Below are 19,051 nucleotides of genomic sequence, written 5' to 3'. Positions count from 1 at the left end.
TCGGACTCTGCTGCCAGGGCACAAGGGACAGGCCAAGGGGAAACGGCCTCAGGCTGGGCCAGGGGAGGGTCAGGTTGGATACTGGGAAAATTCCTTCCTGGAAAGGGTTTTCCAACCCTGGCACAGCTGCCCAGGGAGGTTTGGAGTCCCCATCCCTGGAGGGATTTCAGAGCCCTGTGGATGTGGCACTTGGGGACGTGGTCAGTGGTGGCCTTGGCAGAGCTGGGGATGGTTGGACTCGATGGGCTCACAGGGCTCTTCCAGCCTTAACAATTCCATGATTCTGTGATCTGTGAGACCAGAGCAGAGCTGGAGAAGGGGGGGCTGGAGACAGAGTCATCAGCAGAGCGTGGGGGGTGAGGAGCCCGGGGAGGAGGGAGGGGGATGAGTAAGGCTGTGCTTGTTTACTCGGGCTCGGCGCAGGCTCGGCAGCACCGGCACTCACAGGTAGTGAAGGAAGAACCTGCCAAGGTTCTCTTCCCTCCCACCTCTCCCATCCGTGAGCAATCCTCAGTGGTGGTTTTCTCGCTGAGGAGCAACCGGAGATGTTTGTTTTCCCAGGGAATAGAGAACGTTCCTCTATTCCAGGGCACAGGCTTGTGTTCGCTGCCAGCTTGGGAACCGGCACTGGGGCAAAGGCAAGGGAGAATTCCCGTGGGAAGCAGGAGGTTTCCAGTCCAACCAGCAGCTCTAAGCAGGGTCAGCTGGGACACAGATCATGTTCCTCAGGGTTTTATCCAAGTCTGGTCTCTCCCTCCAGGGACACGGATCAGGTGTGGGATTTGGTGCCTGTCCTTGTTGGGATTCCTGGTGGTCCTGCTGGTCCATTCCCATCAAGGTCCTTCTGAGATGTCTGGCTGGTCATTGCCCTTGGCAGTGCCTCAGATGTGTTTTTCCATAGTGTCCCTGCCCATGGTAGTGCCCTGGGTGTGGTTTTCCATAGTGTCCCTGCACATGGCAGTGCCTGGATGTGGTTTTCCACAGTGTCCCTGCCCATGGCAGTGCCTGGATGTGGTTTTCCACAGTGTCCCTGCCCATGGCAGTGCCTTATCGAAGGCACTGGCAGGTTTTCCACAGTGTCCCTCCTCATTTAAGAAAACATGGAGGAGAGATGGGATCTGGTGGTGTCCCAGTGCCACCCCTGCTCCGGCAGCCATGACCAGGGCATTCCAGGAGGAAGATCCAGTTTCCCCACTGGATTTCCTGCAGTAGCTCTGTGCTTGGCACATCCGTGCCCATCTGCAGGCCGGGCAGCTCATTCCCAGGATGAGCTCTCCTGGCACTGGGCCGTGTCCTGTGACAACCTGGGCACGGTGACCGAGCTCAGTGCTGCCCAGATACCCTTGTTTCAACTCCTGGCCGTTCCCAGAAATAGCCATGAAAGGCAGGACTGGTTTTTTGGATCTTGGCGCTGCCGAGACCACGACAACGTCTCTCCCGAATCAAACCATGGCTCCATCTAGTGCAGGATCCCATCCCAGGCACTGCTGCCAAGCAGATTCCCGGGGGGGGGAGGGAAAACAGGGCACAGATGAGATAATTCTCCTGAATTCTCAGCGCTCAGGGGGTTCAGGGCACAGAATAGCTCCAAAAAAGCTCCTCCTGGCTTTGTCCAGGCTCCCTTTGAACCTGTTCCGTGCTGCCAGTTCATTATCCCTCCTCGGGATTGCAAATCCCCAAACTGTTCAACAAAAATAGCCCGGCTTTGAGCACGAACAACAGCATGGGATGAAAGTCCAGTGCCAAAATCCTCCCTTTTGTCCCCATTGGACTCTGCCTTGGGTGGAATTGCTGACGGATACCGGGCGCGGTTGCCGGAGCATTTTGGTGCTGGTGGACGGTGCAGGAGGAGCATTTTCTGGAAAGGAAAAGCTTTAGAGGCAAAAAAAAATCCTCTCAGGAGCGGTTTGAGACCTTGAGAGCAGCGGAACAGGGGCTGGGAAGGAGTTTTGGCGAGCGAGGGGTGAGCACAGGGAATTGGGGGGTGGGATGGGGGGGGAGCTGAGGCCAAAGGCTGGAGTGTGGAGGGGGGGATTGTTGTATTAATGGATTGTAGGATCATGGAATTGCTTAGAATGGCTTCGGTTGGAAAGCACTTTAAGGTCATCTGATTCCAACCCCCAGTTTTAACTCCCCTTACCTTAAAATCCTCCCAGTCTTTCCCAGAGCATTCCCAGTACTTGGCAAAGCTCTGGCTGCACACCCGGGGAGCCGGTTCATAGTAAGAACGATGGAATCTGCCTTCTTTGGGCTCTTCCAACACTCAAAATCCGTCACTCGAGTTCCTGCTAGACCCCGCTGAGCTCAGTCTGGCACATGGGAACATATGTAGCCCCTCGGGGAGCCGGGAGGTGTGATGGGAGCGGCGCGTGCGGAGCCCGTGCCGGGGCGACGCCGCGGCGGGTGCTGCTGGCACTCGGCTGTCTGGCACCTTGGCAGGTGGTGCCGGGAGGGCTGAGGGAGCACGTCTGCAGCCCTGTCACTGGAGAGGGCTCAGCCTGGTGGGGAAGGGTTGGGCACAACCCCCCCGGTGGGAACTGAACCGGTGGGAGATGTCGTGGCTGCTCCGAGGGATGAGGGTGCATTTCCAGATGGAAATGCTCCAGGAGTCATGGAATGGGTTGGAAGGGATCTTAGAACCAATCTCATTCCATCCCCTGGCCATGGTAGGGACACCTTCCCCTAGACCACATTGCTCCAAGCCCCATCCAACCTGGAATCACAGAATGGTCTGGGTGGGAAGGGACCCTAAAGCCCATCCAGTGCCACCCCCTGCCCTGGGCAGGGGCACCTTCCACTAGCCCAGGTTGCTCCAAGCCCTTTCCAGCTTGGCTTGAAAAGATGAAAAGTCACCTCCGATAGAAGCTGGGGTGGGGGGACTGACCCCCCCCCCAGTTGGTGGCACTCTGGGTTCTCTGGGAGCGTCCCCTCTGACGTCGCTGTTCCCCCTGTTTTCCAGGTGAAGACGAGAAACTTGCTGCTTCTTTGCTCGACGGGAAGTTTCCCCGGAGCACATCCATGCAAGACACTGTTAGGGAAGGACATGGGATTCCACCGCCACCCCAAACAGCCCCACCCCCGCCTCCTTCTCCATATTACTTCGACACAGGCCCCCCTCCATCCTTCTCGCCACCCCCGCCCCCGGGAAGAGCTTACGACACCATCAGGTCGAGCTTTAAGCCCAGCCTGGAGGCCAAACTGCACGGCCTCCCGCAGGTCATCAGCGCGGCCGAGATGTACGACCAGGCCAGGACGTCCATCCCTTACCCCGAGCGGCAGAAGAGGGCCCGATCCATGATAATCCTCCAGGATTCCTCTCACCTCCCCGTGGAGCCCACGGAGATCCCCCGGCCCGGCCCGTCCGCCACCCCCCCGGAGAAGCTGAAGCGGAAGGGGAGGGTCATCGACAACCCCTACGCCAACATGGGGCAGTTCAACGTGAGCCTGTTCGCGCCCACCAAGCCGCAGAGGAAGAAGAGCCCGCTGGTGAAGCAGCTGCAGGTGGAGGACGCGCAGGAGCGGGCGGCGCTGGCCATCACCGGCGGCTTCAGCAGGGAGCCCTCGCCCACCCGCCGGGGCCACCGCCTGGGCGGGGTGGAGTACCAGCACCACGCCGGCATCGCTCAGGTCGAAGCCACGAGCATCCCCTTTGCCACTGCCATCGCTGGCGTCATGAAGGACCGAGACCGTCGCCTGGATGAGAGGCGGAAATCCACTGTCTTCCTCTCGGTCGGGGCCATCGAGGGGACGCCCCCCCCGCCCAGCGAGATGCCGTCCCTGCAGCAGTCCAGGTCCATCGATGAGCGGTTGTTAGGAAGCCGAGATGTTCTACTGCCTTCCCCCGTCTCAGCTTTAAAGCCATTAATTAGCAGCTCATCCTCAACGTTCATCCACCCCCTCACGGGAAAGCCCCTGGATCCGAACTCCCCACTGGCGCTTGCGCTGGCCGCAAGGGAACGGGCCCTGTCCACCCAAGTCCCATCCCGGTCGCCCACCCCGATCCACAGCCCCGACTCAGACAGAGCAGCACCCCTGTTCGTGGACATCCAAACCAAAGAACCAGAGAGGGGCGACTTGGAGAGCTTGGTGTCCCCCGCGTACTCCCCCGGAGGCAAAGGAGTGATCGGAGCGATCGGAGCGATCGGAGCGGACTCTGGGACTTTGGCCCCCGCCAAGAGCCCCTGGGGGACTCCGTCCACACTGAGGAAAGAGACCGAGGCCCAAGCGGAGACCCCGGGGAAGGAGGAGAAGAAACCGGAGGACAAGAAGTCCATGATCATCAGCATCGTGGACACGTCGCAGCAGAAGACCGCCGGCCTCATCATGGTCCACGCCACCAGTAATGGCCAAGACGAGATAGGACTTGAGATAAAAGAGGAGACCCCGGCCGTCCCCGAAGTTTGCACGGAGCCGGCCGAGCCCCCCAAGGCAGAGCCCCAGCCCAGCCCCGTGGGGAAGCCTCCGGTCAGTCCCGCCGCCGACAAGGCGCTGGGCCAGGGGAGCTCGGAGGAGGAGGTGGAGCCCTACACGGTCACGCTCCCGCCGGCCCAGCTGTCCTCGAGCGACGAGGAGACCAGGGAGGAGCTGGCCAAGATAGGGCTGGTGCCTCCACCGGACGAGTTTGCGAACGGGGTCCTGGTGACCACCCCCGGCACACCCGTGAGCCACCTGGCTACGCCCAGCACGCCATCCATACCAGCGGCAGCAGTAGCACCTTCTACCACTGGCGGAACACCCTCAGGGAAGCCCTCCGACGCCCCCGCAGCCCCGGAGTCCGCCGCGGACTCGGGAGTGGAAGAGGTGGACACCAGAAGTTCGAGCGACCATCACCTGGAGACCACAAGCACCATCTCCACGGTCTCCAGCATGTCTACGTTGTCCTCAGAGAGCGGGGAGCCCACCGACACGTACACTTCCTTTGCGGATGGACAAACTTTTATACTCGAGAAGCCACCAGTGCCTCCAAAGCCAAAACTCAAGTCCCAGCTCAGCAAGGGGCCAGTTACTTTCAGGGACCCACTTTTGAAGCAGTCTTCGGACAGCGAGCTCATCTCCCAGCAACATGCGGCCACGCTGGCGTCCGCCAGCATCGGCCGGCCACGCTACCTCTTTCAGAGAAGGTCCAAGCTATGGGGGGACCCCATGGAGAGCAGGCCCATCCATGGGGCTGACGATGACAAGCCAACTGTGATCAGTGAGCTAAGTTCCCGACTCCAGCAGCTGAACAAGGATACACGATCACTGGGGGAGGAACCGGCCGGGTCCACCTTAGATCCCGGGAAGAAGTCGCCGGTGGTCGCGGCACGGTAAGACGCCGGCGCCGGCCGGGGCGCGGGGAGGGTCGGGGCGTGTGGGGGTGTGACTGTGCTGAGTACCCGGGCTGTGTTCTGAGGGGCGTTTCAGAGGCGGCAGGAGCTCTGCGGCGATGCCGGGACGAGCTTCCCGGGAGCTTCCCGGGAGCCGTGGGATCGTGGGATCGTGGGATCGGCTCCTCGCACACGTCGCGAGTCGCTGTCGCTTTTCCCTCCCTGCCGTGGCTCCGTGTCCCTCCTGTCTGGCGCTGTCGTGACGCTGCTGTGCCCAGTCCTGGGTTCCACCCTCCGTGTGTGCTCCTGAACGACCGACAGCGACGTGTGTTCCTCTAGCGCTTCTCATTCCAAAGGATCTCCGGATGTTGTCCTGTGTCGGAGCCGTGGGCGGTCCCTGACGGGTGGGAGGGTCAGGAGGGTGATCTGTGACATCCCCCACACAGGACACAGCCTGACCTGTGCCCACTGAGCCCCGTTCCTGCCTCACCCACCCGGCCCTGAAACCAAACTAGTCCAAAAACCTCTAAACTGGAGTCCGACATTTGGGCACAAACCCCGATAAAGCTTCGAAATGTGAAGTTACAGCAGGAGGTGACCCAGAACCTCCAGTGTCACACTGCCCTTTGAGGTGCAGCCCCACAACAGCACAGAGCCGCCTTGAGCAGTGTCACCGGTGTCACCCAGTGGGTGCCAGGGGCCCGGCGAGGTGCAGGGAGCTCCGGGTGAAGGGCAGCCCTTCCCTTGGAAAGGCTTTTCCCACCAAACCTCCACGTGGTGCTGGCACAGCAGGTGACATCCCAGGCTGTGGTGTGAGGGACAAAGTGTCCCTTTGTGTCCCAGGGGAGTGCGGGGTCGTTCCAGCCTCCATCTCCCTGCAGTGCCCTGGGCAGTGCCATCCTGGTGGCACCACCTCGGGGGTACCAAACTGGGGCTGCTGGAACTGGATCTGGGGGTCTCACTCTCCTGGCGGGTACCTGTGCCCCTTGCTCAGGTGACAGCCATTCGTGTCCCACCCGGGGTCCCTCTCCCTGCCCTGCTCAGGTCCTGTGCCGGATGCATTTGGGGACCCTCTGGAATCAGGTCCCCCACAGCTCAGTGCCAGCTGTGCCCACCTCCAGTGGCGCTGGAAAACGTGGGGGCTCTCTGGTTTTAACAGCAGCTCCAGCAGTGCACCCCTGCCAGGGGAGCCCTTCCCTTGGGAAGGCTCTTCCAAAAGGCTCTTCCAACCAAACCACCGTGGCCTCTGGTGGTCCCTCCCCGTGGTGCTGGCACCTCTGGGGGGCTGTTTTGGGCCCCCCTGACCCCTCTCACTGGCTCTGGTGTCTGGCTGCGAGTCCTCTGTCTCCCAGTGACTCCAGGTGGGAACACAGCCCCCCATCCCTGTCCCCATCCCTTCCCTGGCCTCCCCATCTGTGTCTGTCTGACCTGCTGATCCCCCCCCAGCAGGGACCCCAATTTCCAGGAGCATCCCTTCGCCATCCTCCGCTTCTCTTCAACCCCCTCCTGCCTCCACCGCTGCTTCCCTGTGATCCCTGTGCTTCCCATGGCACTGCCGACCCCCCAGGAGCAGCAGAGCCCCTGGAGCCCCCCGCCCTCCTCGCTCCAAACCCCCTCCCACCACCACTGTGTGGCCCTTCCAGCCGTCCCACAGAGTTAAACGTTCCCATTCCTTTTCCCAAAGTCACGGCCTTTCATCTCTGAAATTTTCATGCTCCCGGTTGGTGGCAAAGACTTAAAATATTTCCCAGGAAATGGGCTGTAAATAGAATATTTAATGATGTCAGTCCCTCTCCCGCGTTGTCCAAGTTCCTCTTTTTTATGGAATTGCTGTAAATTCAGGAAATAATGGAAGGAGCAGTTAGGTAAGAGTGGGATGACCCAGTTCAGGACATGGTTTCCAGGTCCTGGAACTGTCTGGACAAGGACAGGGTCACCTAAACCTCCCTCAAGAGCTGCCTGGAGCCAGAGGTGTTCTGGAATCCCACAGGGAACAGGGACAATGAGGTGTCCTTGTGTCCCACAGGATATGGGGACAATGAGGTGTCCTGTAGTCTGGGGATGGGGACACTGAGGTGACCTGGAGTCCCACGGGGGTGGGGACAGTGATGTGTCCTGGAATCCCACAGGAATGGGACACTGAGGTGTCCTAGAGTCCCACAGGGAACAGGGATACTGGGGTATCCTGGGGTCCCACGGGGATGGGGACACTGAGGTGTCCTGGAGTCCCACAGGGAATAGGAAAGGTGAGATGTCCTGGAGTCCCACAGGAATGGGAGCAGTGAGATATCCTGGAGTCCCACAGGAATGGGAGCAGTGAGGTATCCTGCAGTTCCTCAGAAATGGGAACAGTGAGGTATCCTGGAGTCCCACAGGAAATAGGAAAGGTGAGATGTCCTGGAGTCCCACAGGAAACATGGACAGTGAGATGTCCTGGAGTCCCACAGGAACAGGAACAGTGAGGTGTCCTGGAGTCCCACAGGAATGGGAACAGTGAGATATCCTGGAGTTCCTCAGGAATGGGAACAGTGAGATATCCTGGAGTTCCTCAGGGATGGGGGCTGTGAAGTGTCCTGGAGTCCTGCAGGGGACAGGGAATTTCTTCCTGCCCTAATTCTGAATTTACAGCAGTTCCATCCAAGGGCAGGGATTTCCCTGCACGTGGCAGCTCCAGGTCAGGCCCTGGAGCGTTTCCCTCTCAGAGCTCTCGGGGGTCCTGCCTGGACACCCCGGGATGAGAAGACACGATCCATAACTCTCTCCATAGCTCTAACTCTGGCTCTGTCTCCTTCCAAGACGGGCTTCCACGGAAGGACCTTTGACCAGAGGGACTGAGAAAGAGGCCAAGAAAGACTGAGAATGGGAACGTGAGGTCAGAGTTGAGGAACTGCTGGAGGCAGTGTTGGTTCCACCCCCCGGGACCGGGACAAGGCACACCAGCGTGCCCAGGCTGAGAGGGGCTCGCCTGGCACAGCTCCTGCACGGTCCTCACCGGTGGTGACAGTGACAGCAGAGCAGAGGGACAACTTCCTTTGGGCCTGTCCTTGGGAAGGAGTGATGGCCCCTGTGTGGGGACACACGGACTCGGCTCTGCTGGAGCTGCCCTGGCAGTGTGAGGCCAACAGCACCTTCTTCCTGTTTAACGTGGAATCACAGAGCCATTGAGGTTGGAAAAGCCCCCTGAGCCCATCAAACCCCACCCAGCACTGCCAAGGCTGCCACTGACCCCTGTCCCCAGGTGCCACATGCACAGGGCTTGGAAATCCCTCCAGGCATGGGGACTCCCCCCTGCCCTGGGCAGCCCATTCCAGTGCTTTACAATCCTTTGGGGGAAGGAATTTCCCCAGTATCCAACCTGACCCTCCCCTGGCACAGCTTGAGGCCTTTCCTCTTGTCCTGTCCCTTGTTCCCCGGGAGCAGAGCCCGACCCCCCCCCCCGGCCCCCCCCTCCTGTCAGGGGTTTGTAGAGCAGTGACGGATCCTGGAAGATCCAGCCCGCTGAGCTGTGGGAGAGGGATGAGGTGTCCCGGTGTCTGTGGCTGCTCTGGAGCCGATCCTGGGCGGCAGGAGCTGATCCCAAGCAGTGAGAGCCAATCCCAGGCAGGGGGAGCCGATCCCAGGCAATGGGAGCTGATCCCGAGCACGGGGAGTCGATCCCAAGCCCTGGGAGCCAATCCTGGGCAGGGGGAGTTGATCCCAGGCAATGGGAGTCAATCCCAAGCCCTGGGAGCCGATCCCAAGCCCCGGGAGCTGATCCTGGGCAGGGGGAGCCGATCCTGGGCCCCGGGAGCCGCGCGAGGTGCCCGCAGTGCAGCGGGTCCGTTGTGTGACATCCGTGTCCCCAATAAAGCTGACGCTGACGACTGAGCGGTGTGTGCGTGTGCTTGGGGACCCGCTGACCCCCAGCCCGGGTGACTCCACGTGCCAGGTGACGTCCCCGTCCCGTGTCCCCCCCGTCCCGCGCCCGGCCGTGCCCATCCAGCCTCTCCAGGCTCCCGTCATCCCTCATCCCGCACAGTGCCATCGGATCCGCCCCTCCCAGCCGGCTCCCAGTGACTCCCCAGGAGCATCCCGAGCGTCCCGGGGCTGTCTGGGGGCTCCCGGGCCGGGTCAGGGGGTGCTTTGCCGAGGGGTCGTGTGTGTGTTTGCTCGTTTGCTTGTCTGTTTATCTTTAAGCGACAGCCCAACACGCCAAAAGTGTCACGTGAAGCAGAATTTGAGCTGCCAAACGGAGCGTTTCGGGTGCTGTTCTGCAAACCCACCACTTGCTTTGTATTTCTACAGATCTGAGAGAGAGAGAGAAGAAAAATAAGCCCTTGGGGCATTTAGTTCCCAGGGTAAAGCTGCCTCTTTTTCCTCAACTCCTCGATTAATTCTGTTTCAGTGAACTGGTGTAACATCCCTGGCACAAGCTTTGAGCCGCTGCAGATACAACCCCCTGTTTCCTTGTAGGCTTCGGGTGTTTCCTGGGGGCCAAATCCCTGCGGGAAGCGGAGCTTTGCTCCGAAACTCGAGGGAATTGGCCACGGAGAGCAGATGGAAAGGGCTGGAATCACTGAGGGCAGTGGAGAGACGGGCACTCGGTGCCTTTCCAGAGGGAGGGTGGGAACGGGGGGGGTTGTGTGGCAGTGAGGTTTGGAGAGGAGGTGGCCCCGTGTGGGACGGACATGGGCAGGTTTGGACAGGACATGGCCAAGGCTGAGGATTGAGGAGGAGGTGGGCAGGTTTGGAAGGGGGAGATGGGCAGGTTGGAAGGAGGAGGTGGGCAGGTTTGGAAGGAGGTGGGCAGGTTAAAGGAGGAGGTGGGCAGGTTTGGGAAGGAGGTGAGCAGGTTGGAGGAGGAGGTGGGCAGGTTGGAAGGAGGAGGTGGGAAGGTTGGAGGAGAAGGTGGGCGGGTTTGGGAAGGAGGAGGTGGGAAGGTTGGAGGAGAAGGTGGGTGGGTTTGGGAAGGAGGAGGTGGGCAGGTTTGGAGAGGAGGTGGGCAGGTTGGAGGAGGAGGAGGCCAGGTTTGGGAAGGAGGTGGGCAGGTTGGAGGAGGAGGTGGGCAGGATGAAGGAGGAGGAGGTGGGCAGGTTGAAGGAGGAGGTGGGCAGGTTGAAGGAGGAGGTGGGCAGGTTGGAAGGAGGTGGTGGACACATTAAAGGAGGAGGTGGGAAGGTTGGAAGGAGGAGGTGGACAGGTTGGAAGGAAGAGGTGGGCAGGTTGAAGGAGGAGGTGGGCAGATTTGGAAGGAGGTGGTGGACACATTAAAGGAGGAGGTGGACAGGTTGGAAGGAAGAGGTGGGCAGGTTGGAAGGAAGAGGTGGGCAGATTTGGAAGGAGGTGCTGGACAGGTTAAAGGAGGAGGTGGGAAGGTTGGAAGGAGGAAGTGGGCAGGTTGGAAGGAAGAGGTGGGCAGGTTGGAAGGAAGAGGTGGGCAGGTTGGAAGGAAGAGGTGGGCAGTTTGGAGGAGGAGGTACCCACCCTTGGCACGGCTCCACCCCACTTCTGCCACAGCCATGGAGCTTGGAGATGCTCAATCCACCTCCATGGCTGCCTAAAAACATCCGTGGCTCCATGGATTCCTCTTCCCAGGGGAGGAGGTTTCTGCAGGGAGGACACGGACAGGGTGGTGGGCCCTCGGCCTCGCAGGGGGGGCTCAGGGAGGCAGGAGCTCCCTCAGGGAGCCGTTGCTCTTCCCTCCAGGTTGCCATGGCATTTTCCCAGCATTCTCCTGGGATGGCAGGCTGAGGATGGGGAGCTTTTCCGTCAGCAGGGCCGTGGGGAGCACAGGGATGAGCTGCTGCAGGTTGGGCAGTGGAAAAGCCGGAGTTTTAGGGGGCTGCGATGGAGGGGGCACCCCCAGCCCGTGATCCCGGGGGATCCCGAGCTGCCACCAGCCCAGAGGCTCCTGCCACCGGATCCAGGAAGGGGTTTTGATGTTCCTGTGTGCTGCCTACAAGGAGACAGGGGCTCCGGGTCTCAGCACGTGTCCGTGTCACAGCTCCGCTGGCTTCACCCATCCCGTCACTGCATCACTAACCACTCACCTCATCCTGCCTGGCACGGCCTCGGGCTTGGCCAGGGCTTGGGAGACCTGGGGAGAGCAGGGAGGGGTGTCTGGGGCTCCGTGAGATGAGCTCTGGGTCGCAGCAGTGCCGAAGGAAAGAGGGAAGAGGGAGAGCCCAAAGGGTTGGTGGTGGGCGAGTCTGGCTTGGGATGGTCCCACGGCAGGGATTTGTCACCTGCTCCTTCGGGGCTGTGGTGGACAGAGGTGGAATCCCCAGGAAAAGGGCTTTTCCTCTCCATGGAGAAATGCAGAGGGACCGTTCCTGGTTGGGTTCAAGCAGGAGGCAGAGCAGGGAGGAGGGAGCTCCATGAGCTGCCTCAGGGCAGCTCTGAGGGACCTCCCACAGGGAAGGGATTGGCCTGGGGAGTCCCAGGGGCAGCACACCCCTGGGACATGAGATGGGAATTCTCATGTGGATTCCAGCTTTAAATTGCCTTTTCCTGCTGAGAAGAGATGAGAGAAGGACAAAAGAGACACTTAGTTATGGCATAAGCAGCTCTGACCCTGCCAGAGCTCCCTGTAGGAAATATTTCCTGACATCTGGGATTGTTCCCAACTGTCCCTGCTCCGTGAGGGACCACAGGCAGGACAGAGCTCCTGGCTGGATGCCCATTCCCAGAACTGCTCCAGACAAACCACAACTGGAGGCTGAGACCCTCCTGGGTGGGGAAGCACGAGGGGGGGAACAGCCACAGCACCTGGAGCTCCTCTTGCTCTGCTCCATCCCTGCTCCAGGTGGTCACCAGGACACAGCAGGACACGTTCCCCAGGGAATAACCACGTGTTCCTCCCAGATCCCTCCCCTGAGGCCGCTCCAACAGCAGCTCCTTGTGCTGCTCCCACCCCCAGGCCCCACCTGACACTCCCAGCATGGCTCCAGCCTTTCCTCCCCATTCCACCTGTGGAAAAGGGATGGAATTGGGAACAAACCGGGGATTGTGTGGCGTTTGTAGCCACTGTGCCAAACGTGGGAGCCCCTGGCACTGTCAGGGGAGGGCAGGGGGACAGGCAGTCCTTGCCCAGGTGAGGTGGCCATGCCATCCAGGAGGGAAGAGGCCACTGGCTCCCTCCTGCTGGCACAGCCGAGGGCTGGGGGAGCTCAGCAGAGCCCTCAGCAGGGATCCCAGCCGACTCCCACACGGAGGAGCCGTGGTTATTCCCTCTGGGAAGCACCAACTCACCTGCAAGGCGTAGCTGACCTTTAGGTGTAGCTGATGTTGTCACTAATCACGGCGGGGGGGGGACACGGGAAAAGTCGGGAATTGTATCGGCTGCTCGGTCTTGTTCTTGCCGTGGGGCGTTTTTTTCTCATGCATTTTGTTGTTTCCTTCCTTTCCCTGCCCTTCCCGAATCCCTGTCCTGTCCCTCCCCTCTCCCCCTCTCCTCCTCCCTCTCCTCCCAGCCCGTCCCACAGCTCTGTCGCTGTCCAACCCTCCAGGCTTTGGCTGTCGAATCCATGCAATTACAACCGCCCCATTTCCCATACGGACATAACCTCGACCGGCGGGGCCCATCCCGATATCCCCTGACCCCGCAACTCCGACCTGGCCACTCCCCAGCTCCCCTCAGCCCCCCGGGGGTCTCCCCATCCCGTCCCGTCCCATCCCCGGGCGCGGGGAAGCGCCGGTGCCGCCCGCGGTGCCCCTCGCCCCGTGCCCTCCCCGGGTCCCTCCCCGGGTCCCTCGGGATGGGATCCGCCCTCCCCTCTCCGTGTGGGGCTGCCCGGACCGGAGCTAACAACATTCTCTCTCATTGCCTCTCTTCCTGCTCTCCATCTGCATGTCCGCGCTGCTCTGTCTAGAACCGCCTCTGGCCTCCGGAGGGTGGGCGAGTTGTGTAAGTGAGCATGTTCCCATTCCATAGCAATCACCTGTCCTCCCGCTCCCCCCCTGCCCCCCCGGCCTTCCCAGGGCCCCCCCGGGGCCGGGAACGGGCAGTGGGCCCGCTCTGGAATGTGCGTGTTCCCGTCCCATCCCGGTGTGCCCCGGTAGCATGTCCGTGTCCCTGTGTCCCCGTGTCCCCGTGTCCCTGTGTCCCTGTGTCCCTGTGCTGTGGTGTCTGTGCTGCTCCTGCTGCTGCTGCTGCTGCTGCTGCTGCGGTGGTGAGGAAATTCCCTCGGGCTTCCCATGGGATTTGTGGATTGTTGGGGGGGGGATTCCAGGAAAGGGAACCCTCAGTGCGGCTCGGCCCGTAGGAGAGACCCAGGAAGGGTGAGAGAGACACCAAGAAGTGGGAAAGGACCACAGAAAGGGTGGGAGAGACCCCAGGAAAGGTAAAAGAGACCCCAGAAAGGGTGAGAGAGACACCAAGAAGTGGGAAAGGACCACAGAAAGGGTGGGAAAGGACCACAGAAAGGGTGGGAGAGACCCCAGGAAAGGTAAAAGAGACCCCAGGAAGGGTGGGAGAAACCTCGGAAAGAGTGGGAGAGACCCCAGGAAAGAGTAGGGAAGGACCCCAGCAAGAGCGGGGAGAGATCCTGGGAAAGGTGGAAGAGACCCCAGCAAGTGGGAAAAAACTACAGGAAGGGTGGGAGAGACCCCAGCAATTGGGAAAGGATCACAGGAGGGGTGGGAAAGGCCCCAAAAAGGGAGGGAAGGACCCAACAAGGGTAGAGAAGGATCCCAGAAAGTGTGGGGAGAGACCCCAACAAGATTAGGGAAGAACCCCAGAAAAAGTGGGAGAGACCCCAGAAAGCGGGAAAGGACCCCAGCAAGTGTAGGGAAGTATCCCAGTAAGAGTGGGAGAGACCCAGGAAGGGTGGGAGAGACCCCAGCAAGTGGGAAAGAACCACAGGAAGGATGGAAGAGGCCCCGGGAAGGGTGGGAGAGACCCCGGCAAGGGTGACCCGAGCCAGCTGCGCCCCCAGGAAGCACATCCCCTGTCTGATCCCAGCAGCTCCCCCCATTCCATGGATGCACAAGGGTCCCTCCGTGACTTCCCCGTGGTGGGGTGTCCCAGGGTCACCCTCTGGGGCAAAATTCCCATGGAATAGAGGTGGCAGCACCTTGCTGCCCTGGCATCCTGCTCCATCCCAGTGCAGGGTCCTGCGGGCAGGGGACACCCCCGGCCTGGTGACCCACGGGTCCCCGGGAAAGTCACCCGAGGCTGCAGCAGGAAAACCAGGATCCACTGACCCCCCTTCTCCCAGCGACTGGCACCGGAGGGATCCTCCTGGCAGAGCTCCTTGGCCACGATTCCAGCAGGTCCCAGTCACTTCCAGAGCTGCTGGAATCCTTTCCCCAGCCCGTGGCCGCCGAGCTGGGAGCACTCACCGGGCTGGGACGGGCAGTGGGATCCTGGGATTGGCCATTCCTGCCCATCCGTGGGACCGGGTGGGGACGATCCACGGGACCGGGCGGGCACAGCGGGGTGGAAGGGTTCTCCCGTGGGAATTTCCCCAGCCTGCATGGCCAGCTGTGTGCTCTTGGTTGTGCTCCCTCCGTGCTGTCCGTGTGTCCCGTTGTCGTGCCCGTGGAGCTCCATCCCTCGTGTGCCGCAGCCCCGGAGCCCTCGGAGCTCTGGGCTGGCTCCTGTGGGATCTCACTCGCCGTTCTCTGCCGAGTGCTGAATTCCCGAGGCCGCGGCCCCATCCCGGGGCCCTGCCCGGGCGGGGCTGGGAAGGGCTGCCCTCCCGCTGGATGCCATCCCCAGGGATCGGCCCTGCTCCCGGCTGGAGCAGAGGGGGGGATGCTCGGAAGCCCCTGTCCCACCTCAGTTCTGGGGAGCACCCGCGGGCTGGAGCGCGGCTCGGAGCGGGGCCGTGCCGGGGGCTCTGCTCTCTGCTCCCTGCTCCCATTCCGGGCCCGATCCCGCGGTGGGGGGGGCTCATCCCATCGCACCCGCCCACGTCCTCATCCCTGCAGTGCTGTCGCTGCCCTCACGGAGCGTCCAGGGGGCACCGGGGGGGACCTGCCCTGGGCTGGTGCTGCGGGACCTCATCCCGGGGCTCTTCCCGCCGCTCCTCCCGCGGCTGCCGGGGCGGGACGGGCAGAGTTCAGCCGTGTCCTGCCCCCCCTCCTGGCCCCAGAGGATTTGGGGTGGTGGCAGGGCCGGTGTCCCACCATGGCCGTGCTGTCCCAGTCCCGTGTCACCCGTGGGACCGTCCCTGATGCTGCCACTGTGTGTGGGAAACCTTTGGATGCTGTTCCATCCATGCCCGGTATCCCTGCCCAGCTCCCAGTATCCCTGCCCAGTTCCCAGTATCTCTGCCCAGCTCCCAGCATGAGCCAGAGGCAGGAGCAGGGTCAGGAGCAGGGTTAGGGTTAGGACTGGGGTCAGGATCAGGGTCAGAGTTAAGATCTGGCCTGCAGTTAAGTTTAGGGCCAGGCTTAAGGTTAGGGTCAGGTTTAGGGTTAGGATCAGGATCAGAATCAGGGTTGGGGTTAGGATCGGGTTTAGGGTTAAGTTTAGAGTCAAAGGTCAGGTTTACAGTTTGGGTCACTATGAGGGTCAGGGTTAAGATCAGGGTTAAGGTTAAGTTTAGGGTCAGGTTTAAGGTTAGGATCAGAGTCAGGGTTAGGATTAGAATTGGAGTTAAATTTATGGTCAGGTTTACGTTTAGGATCAGAGTCAGGATCAGGGTTAAGATCAGAGTCAGGTTTAGCATCAGGATTAGGGTTAACCTTAGGGTCAGGTTTAGGGTTAGGGTCAGGATCAGAGTCAAATTCACGGTTAGGATTAAGATTAGGTTTAGACTTGGGTTAGGGTTGGGATAAGGTTTATGGTTAAGTTTAGGATCAAAGACAAGGGTTAGGTTTAGGGTTAAGGTTAAGGTTAGGGTCAGGCTTACCTGCTGTCTTGATCCAGCAGGATCAACAGATCCCTGCCTGTAGGATCCCCGCTGGCTCTCACTGGTCCCTGCTCAGCTGAGCCTCTTTAAACTCGTCCTTACCCCAGGGGTTTGTGTTTAATCCCTGTCAGGACGGGCTGCTCCAAACCCAGGATATTTTAGGGAGCAGCACTAAGGACAGTCAGTGCCAGAGCAGATCCAGGGCACCCCCGGCTCCCCAGGCTCAGGTTTGGGCTGTTGGTGACGTTCCCAAAGCTGGGTCTGAGGGAAGGTGATGACACAGCTCAACTGTCCCCTCCGTGTCCGGCCCAGAGGTGTCCCTGCAGCTCATCCAAGGACGTGGGAAAAGTCCCACATCCTTATTTTCTGGGCATTGCTAGGACTAGGAGCTTTCTGAGTGCAGGAGAAGGAGGGACAGGCTGTTCTGATCCCTGGATCCCGCTGGAGTCTGTGGGATGGCACGGTGAGCAAGGAAGGTCTGTAGGAAGGTCCATAGGAAGGTTGGAGGAAGGTCCATAGGAAGGTTGGAAGAAGGTCCATAGGAAGGTCCATAGGGAGGTTGGAAGAAGTTCCATAGGAAGGTCCCTGGGAAGGCTGGAAGAAGCTCTGTCAGCTCAAGCCCTCATTCCATAACTCTCAGGGAGGGCTCTGCCACGGGACAGCTCCAGCAAAAAGGAAGGAATCACAGAGTGGCTTGGATTGGAAGGGGCCCAGTGGTCCTGGAATGTCTGGAATGGGAATGACCTGGAATGACCTGGGGCTCTGCACGTCTTTGCTGGCAGTGATGTTGAGGTCTGGGTGGATCCTCCACCGCTGGAACTCACGGACCCACTGGATGGTGGAGAAGGGAATTCCTGGCTCCAAGCTCAGCTTGGACGTGGTCACAGCACTGAGTTCCACACTGGAGCTTTTGGGAACCCCTGGGCCCCAGTTCATGCCAAGATCCACATCAGAGTCTTTGGGAATTCTCATCCCCGAGCCCAGCCCGGGTGTGTCACAGGTGGCACCGAGCTCCACGTGGGAGCCTTTGGGAGCACACTGGGAATCACGGGAGCCATCTCGTGCCTCACTCCTCCTTAGCAAGAGTTGTCACCCAGGAGGTGAGTCCTCCAGGCGGGTCTGAGGATTTGGGGGCCATCCTGGACCACTGGAGCAGGAGCACGGACGCCTTCCCGAGGAACAGGGAAGCGTTTCCCTTGGGAGCACTTGGAGCATGGTGCCCCCGGAGCTGAGCCTGCCCTCGCCTCTGCAACTCTTGGAGACGCTCAGACTGAGATGTGGAGTTCAAAGGAAGACTCTTCATCCCTTAATGACTCACTGGAGAGATCGGCTCCTCAACACCTCCAGTAACAGCATTCCCAGAAGGCCCAATTATCCGTCCTGCAAGCGCCTGATCCCTTTTCCTTTGGACAGAACTTCCCTCTCCATCAGCCGGAGTTTCTCTGCTTGTGATCCGCTTCCTGCGAGACCTGAGCTCCCTTTTTTGTGATTCTGCTGCCTTTCCATAGGCTCCTTTTCCTGGCTGCACCGAAGGAGCAATCCCAGGAATGATCCACTGCCTCCAAGCTCGGGAGCTGCCAGAATTGGGATTCGTGCGTTCGGAGACCGACTGAAGGAGCTGCCACATCCCAGCTCATGGAAGAACCTGGAGCACCAGCAATGCCACTCCCTCGTGGCTGCCACCTTTCCGAGGGCCAGGAGAAGACACCAGGAATGGGAAGTGGAGGAAGAGCTCCGTTGTCTCGCTGAGCTCCCTTGCGTGGACTCGTTGCCTGGAGGAGAAGGATGATTCCGTAGGGCTCGTGAAGCCTGGAAAAGCTGAGGGCTGGGATAGCAGCACCCCAAAAAGTGAGCCAGTGGTTTGTCTGATGGTCCCTGAGGAGTTAACTCTGGATCTGGGACTGTCCAGCTGCCTGATCCCAGGCTGGAGAGCAGCGCTGCCGAAGGGGCCGGGAGCCAGGGACACACTTCCATAGGGCATGGCCAGGACCAGGTGCTCTGTGGAAGAGGATGGAGCTGCAGGTGCCACCTGACCAGCCAGGCCTGCTGCCCCTTCCCTTCACCTTCCTGGCACTGAGTGTGCCCGGAATTCCCAACGGGAGTGCAGCGACACGAGTGCATCCATGGGTCTGGGAGAAACACCCACCTTGGAGCTGCAGTGCTTCTTTGGCCTGTCCATGGCTGCTGCCTTTGGGTCTTCCAGCAGATCCAGAACTTTCTCTCCATCACTTCCCACAGAGCCAAGGTCCTTGGATGGGCTCCCAACGGGACACGGCCACGTTCTGTCCTGGCACTTCTCATCCTCAAGCCCCCAAGGACGTTCAGCTCTTCCTTGTCGGAGCTTCCCAAAGGTGATTCATCGTCCTGCTGCCTCACAACCCTCCTCCACCGTGCCAGGGAGGCAGGGAAGTGGGGATTAGAGGGAATGTGCCTCATCCTGTGGACCTGCAGTCGTGTCCAGCTCATCTCCTCGGGGCCATCATTGTGAGGAATCGCTGGAGCTCATTAACATCCCCAAAACGAGGATCTGGCACGATGTGGCATTGGTGGCACCGGTTGGTGCCATGGAGTGTAGCCCTCAGACTCCTGTTGCCACCAACAGGATTCCAGAGTGTCCATCTGTTCCGGGAGGGACCTGAGATGGGAGGCAGAGCACGGAGATGGCAGGGAAATGAGGCACCACATTCCAGTGTGCAGGAATTTCATGGGTTAGTTTGGAGGACAAGTGAAGTGACAGTGCTGGGACAGGACTAGGGTAGGACAGGATAGGATATGGGTTAGTTTGGAGGACAAGTGAAGTGACAGTGCTGGGACAGGACTAGGGTAGGACAGGATAGGATGGGATAGGATAGGATAGGATAGGATAGGATAGGATAGGATAGGATAGGATAGGATAGGATAGGATAG

General features: G+C 60.3%; 1 protein-coding gene across 1 annotated transcript in view; it reads left to right on the top strand.

Annotated features, from left to right (window-relative positions):
- LOC108509414 (SH3 and multiple ankyrin repeat domains protein 3-like) overlaps positions 1-19,051 on the top strand; it is a 139,781-nt gene that overhangs the window by 118,515 nt on the left and 2,215 nt on the right. Inside the window, exon 10 of the mRNA XM_017838839.1 lies at positions 2,960-5,306. Coding sequence (XP_017694328.1) covers positions 2,960-5,306 — 2,347 coding nt within the window. The remainder of the gene's footprint in view (positions 1-2,959; positions 5,307-19,051) is intronic.

Source organism: Lepidothrix coronata, unplaced genomic scaffold (genome assembly GCF_001604755.1).
Source record: "Lepidothrix coronata isolate B3197 unplaced genomic scaffold, Lepidothrix_coronata-1.0 Scaffold362, whole genome shotgun sequence".
In the NCBI taxonomy this organism is placed as follows: Eukaryota; Metazoa; Chordata; class Aves; order Passeriformes; family Pipridae; genus Lepidothrix; species Lepidothrix coronata.
The sequence above is the reverse complement of the archived record's forward strand: the minus strand, read 5'-3'. Positions and strand labels throughout refer to the sequence as shown.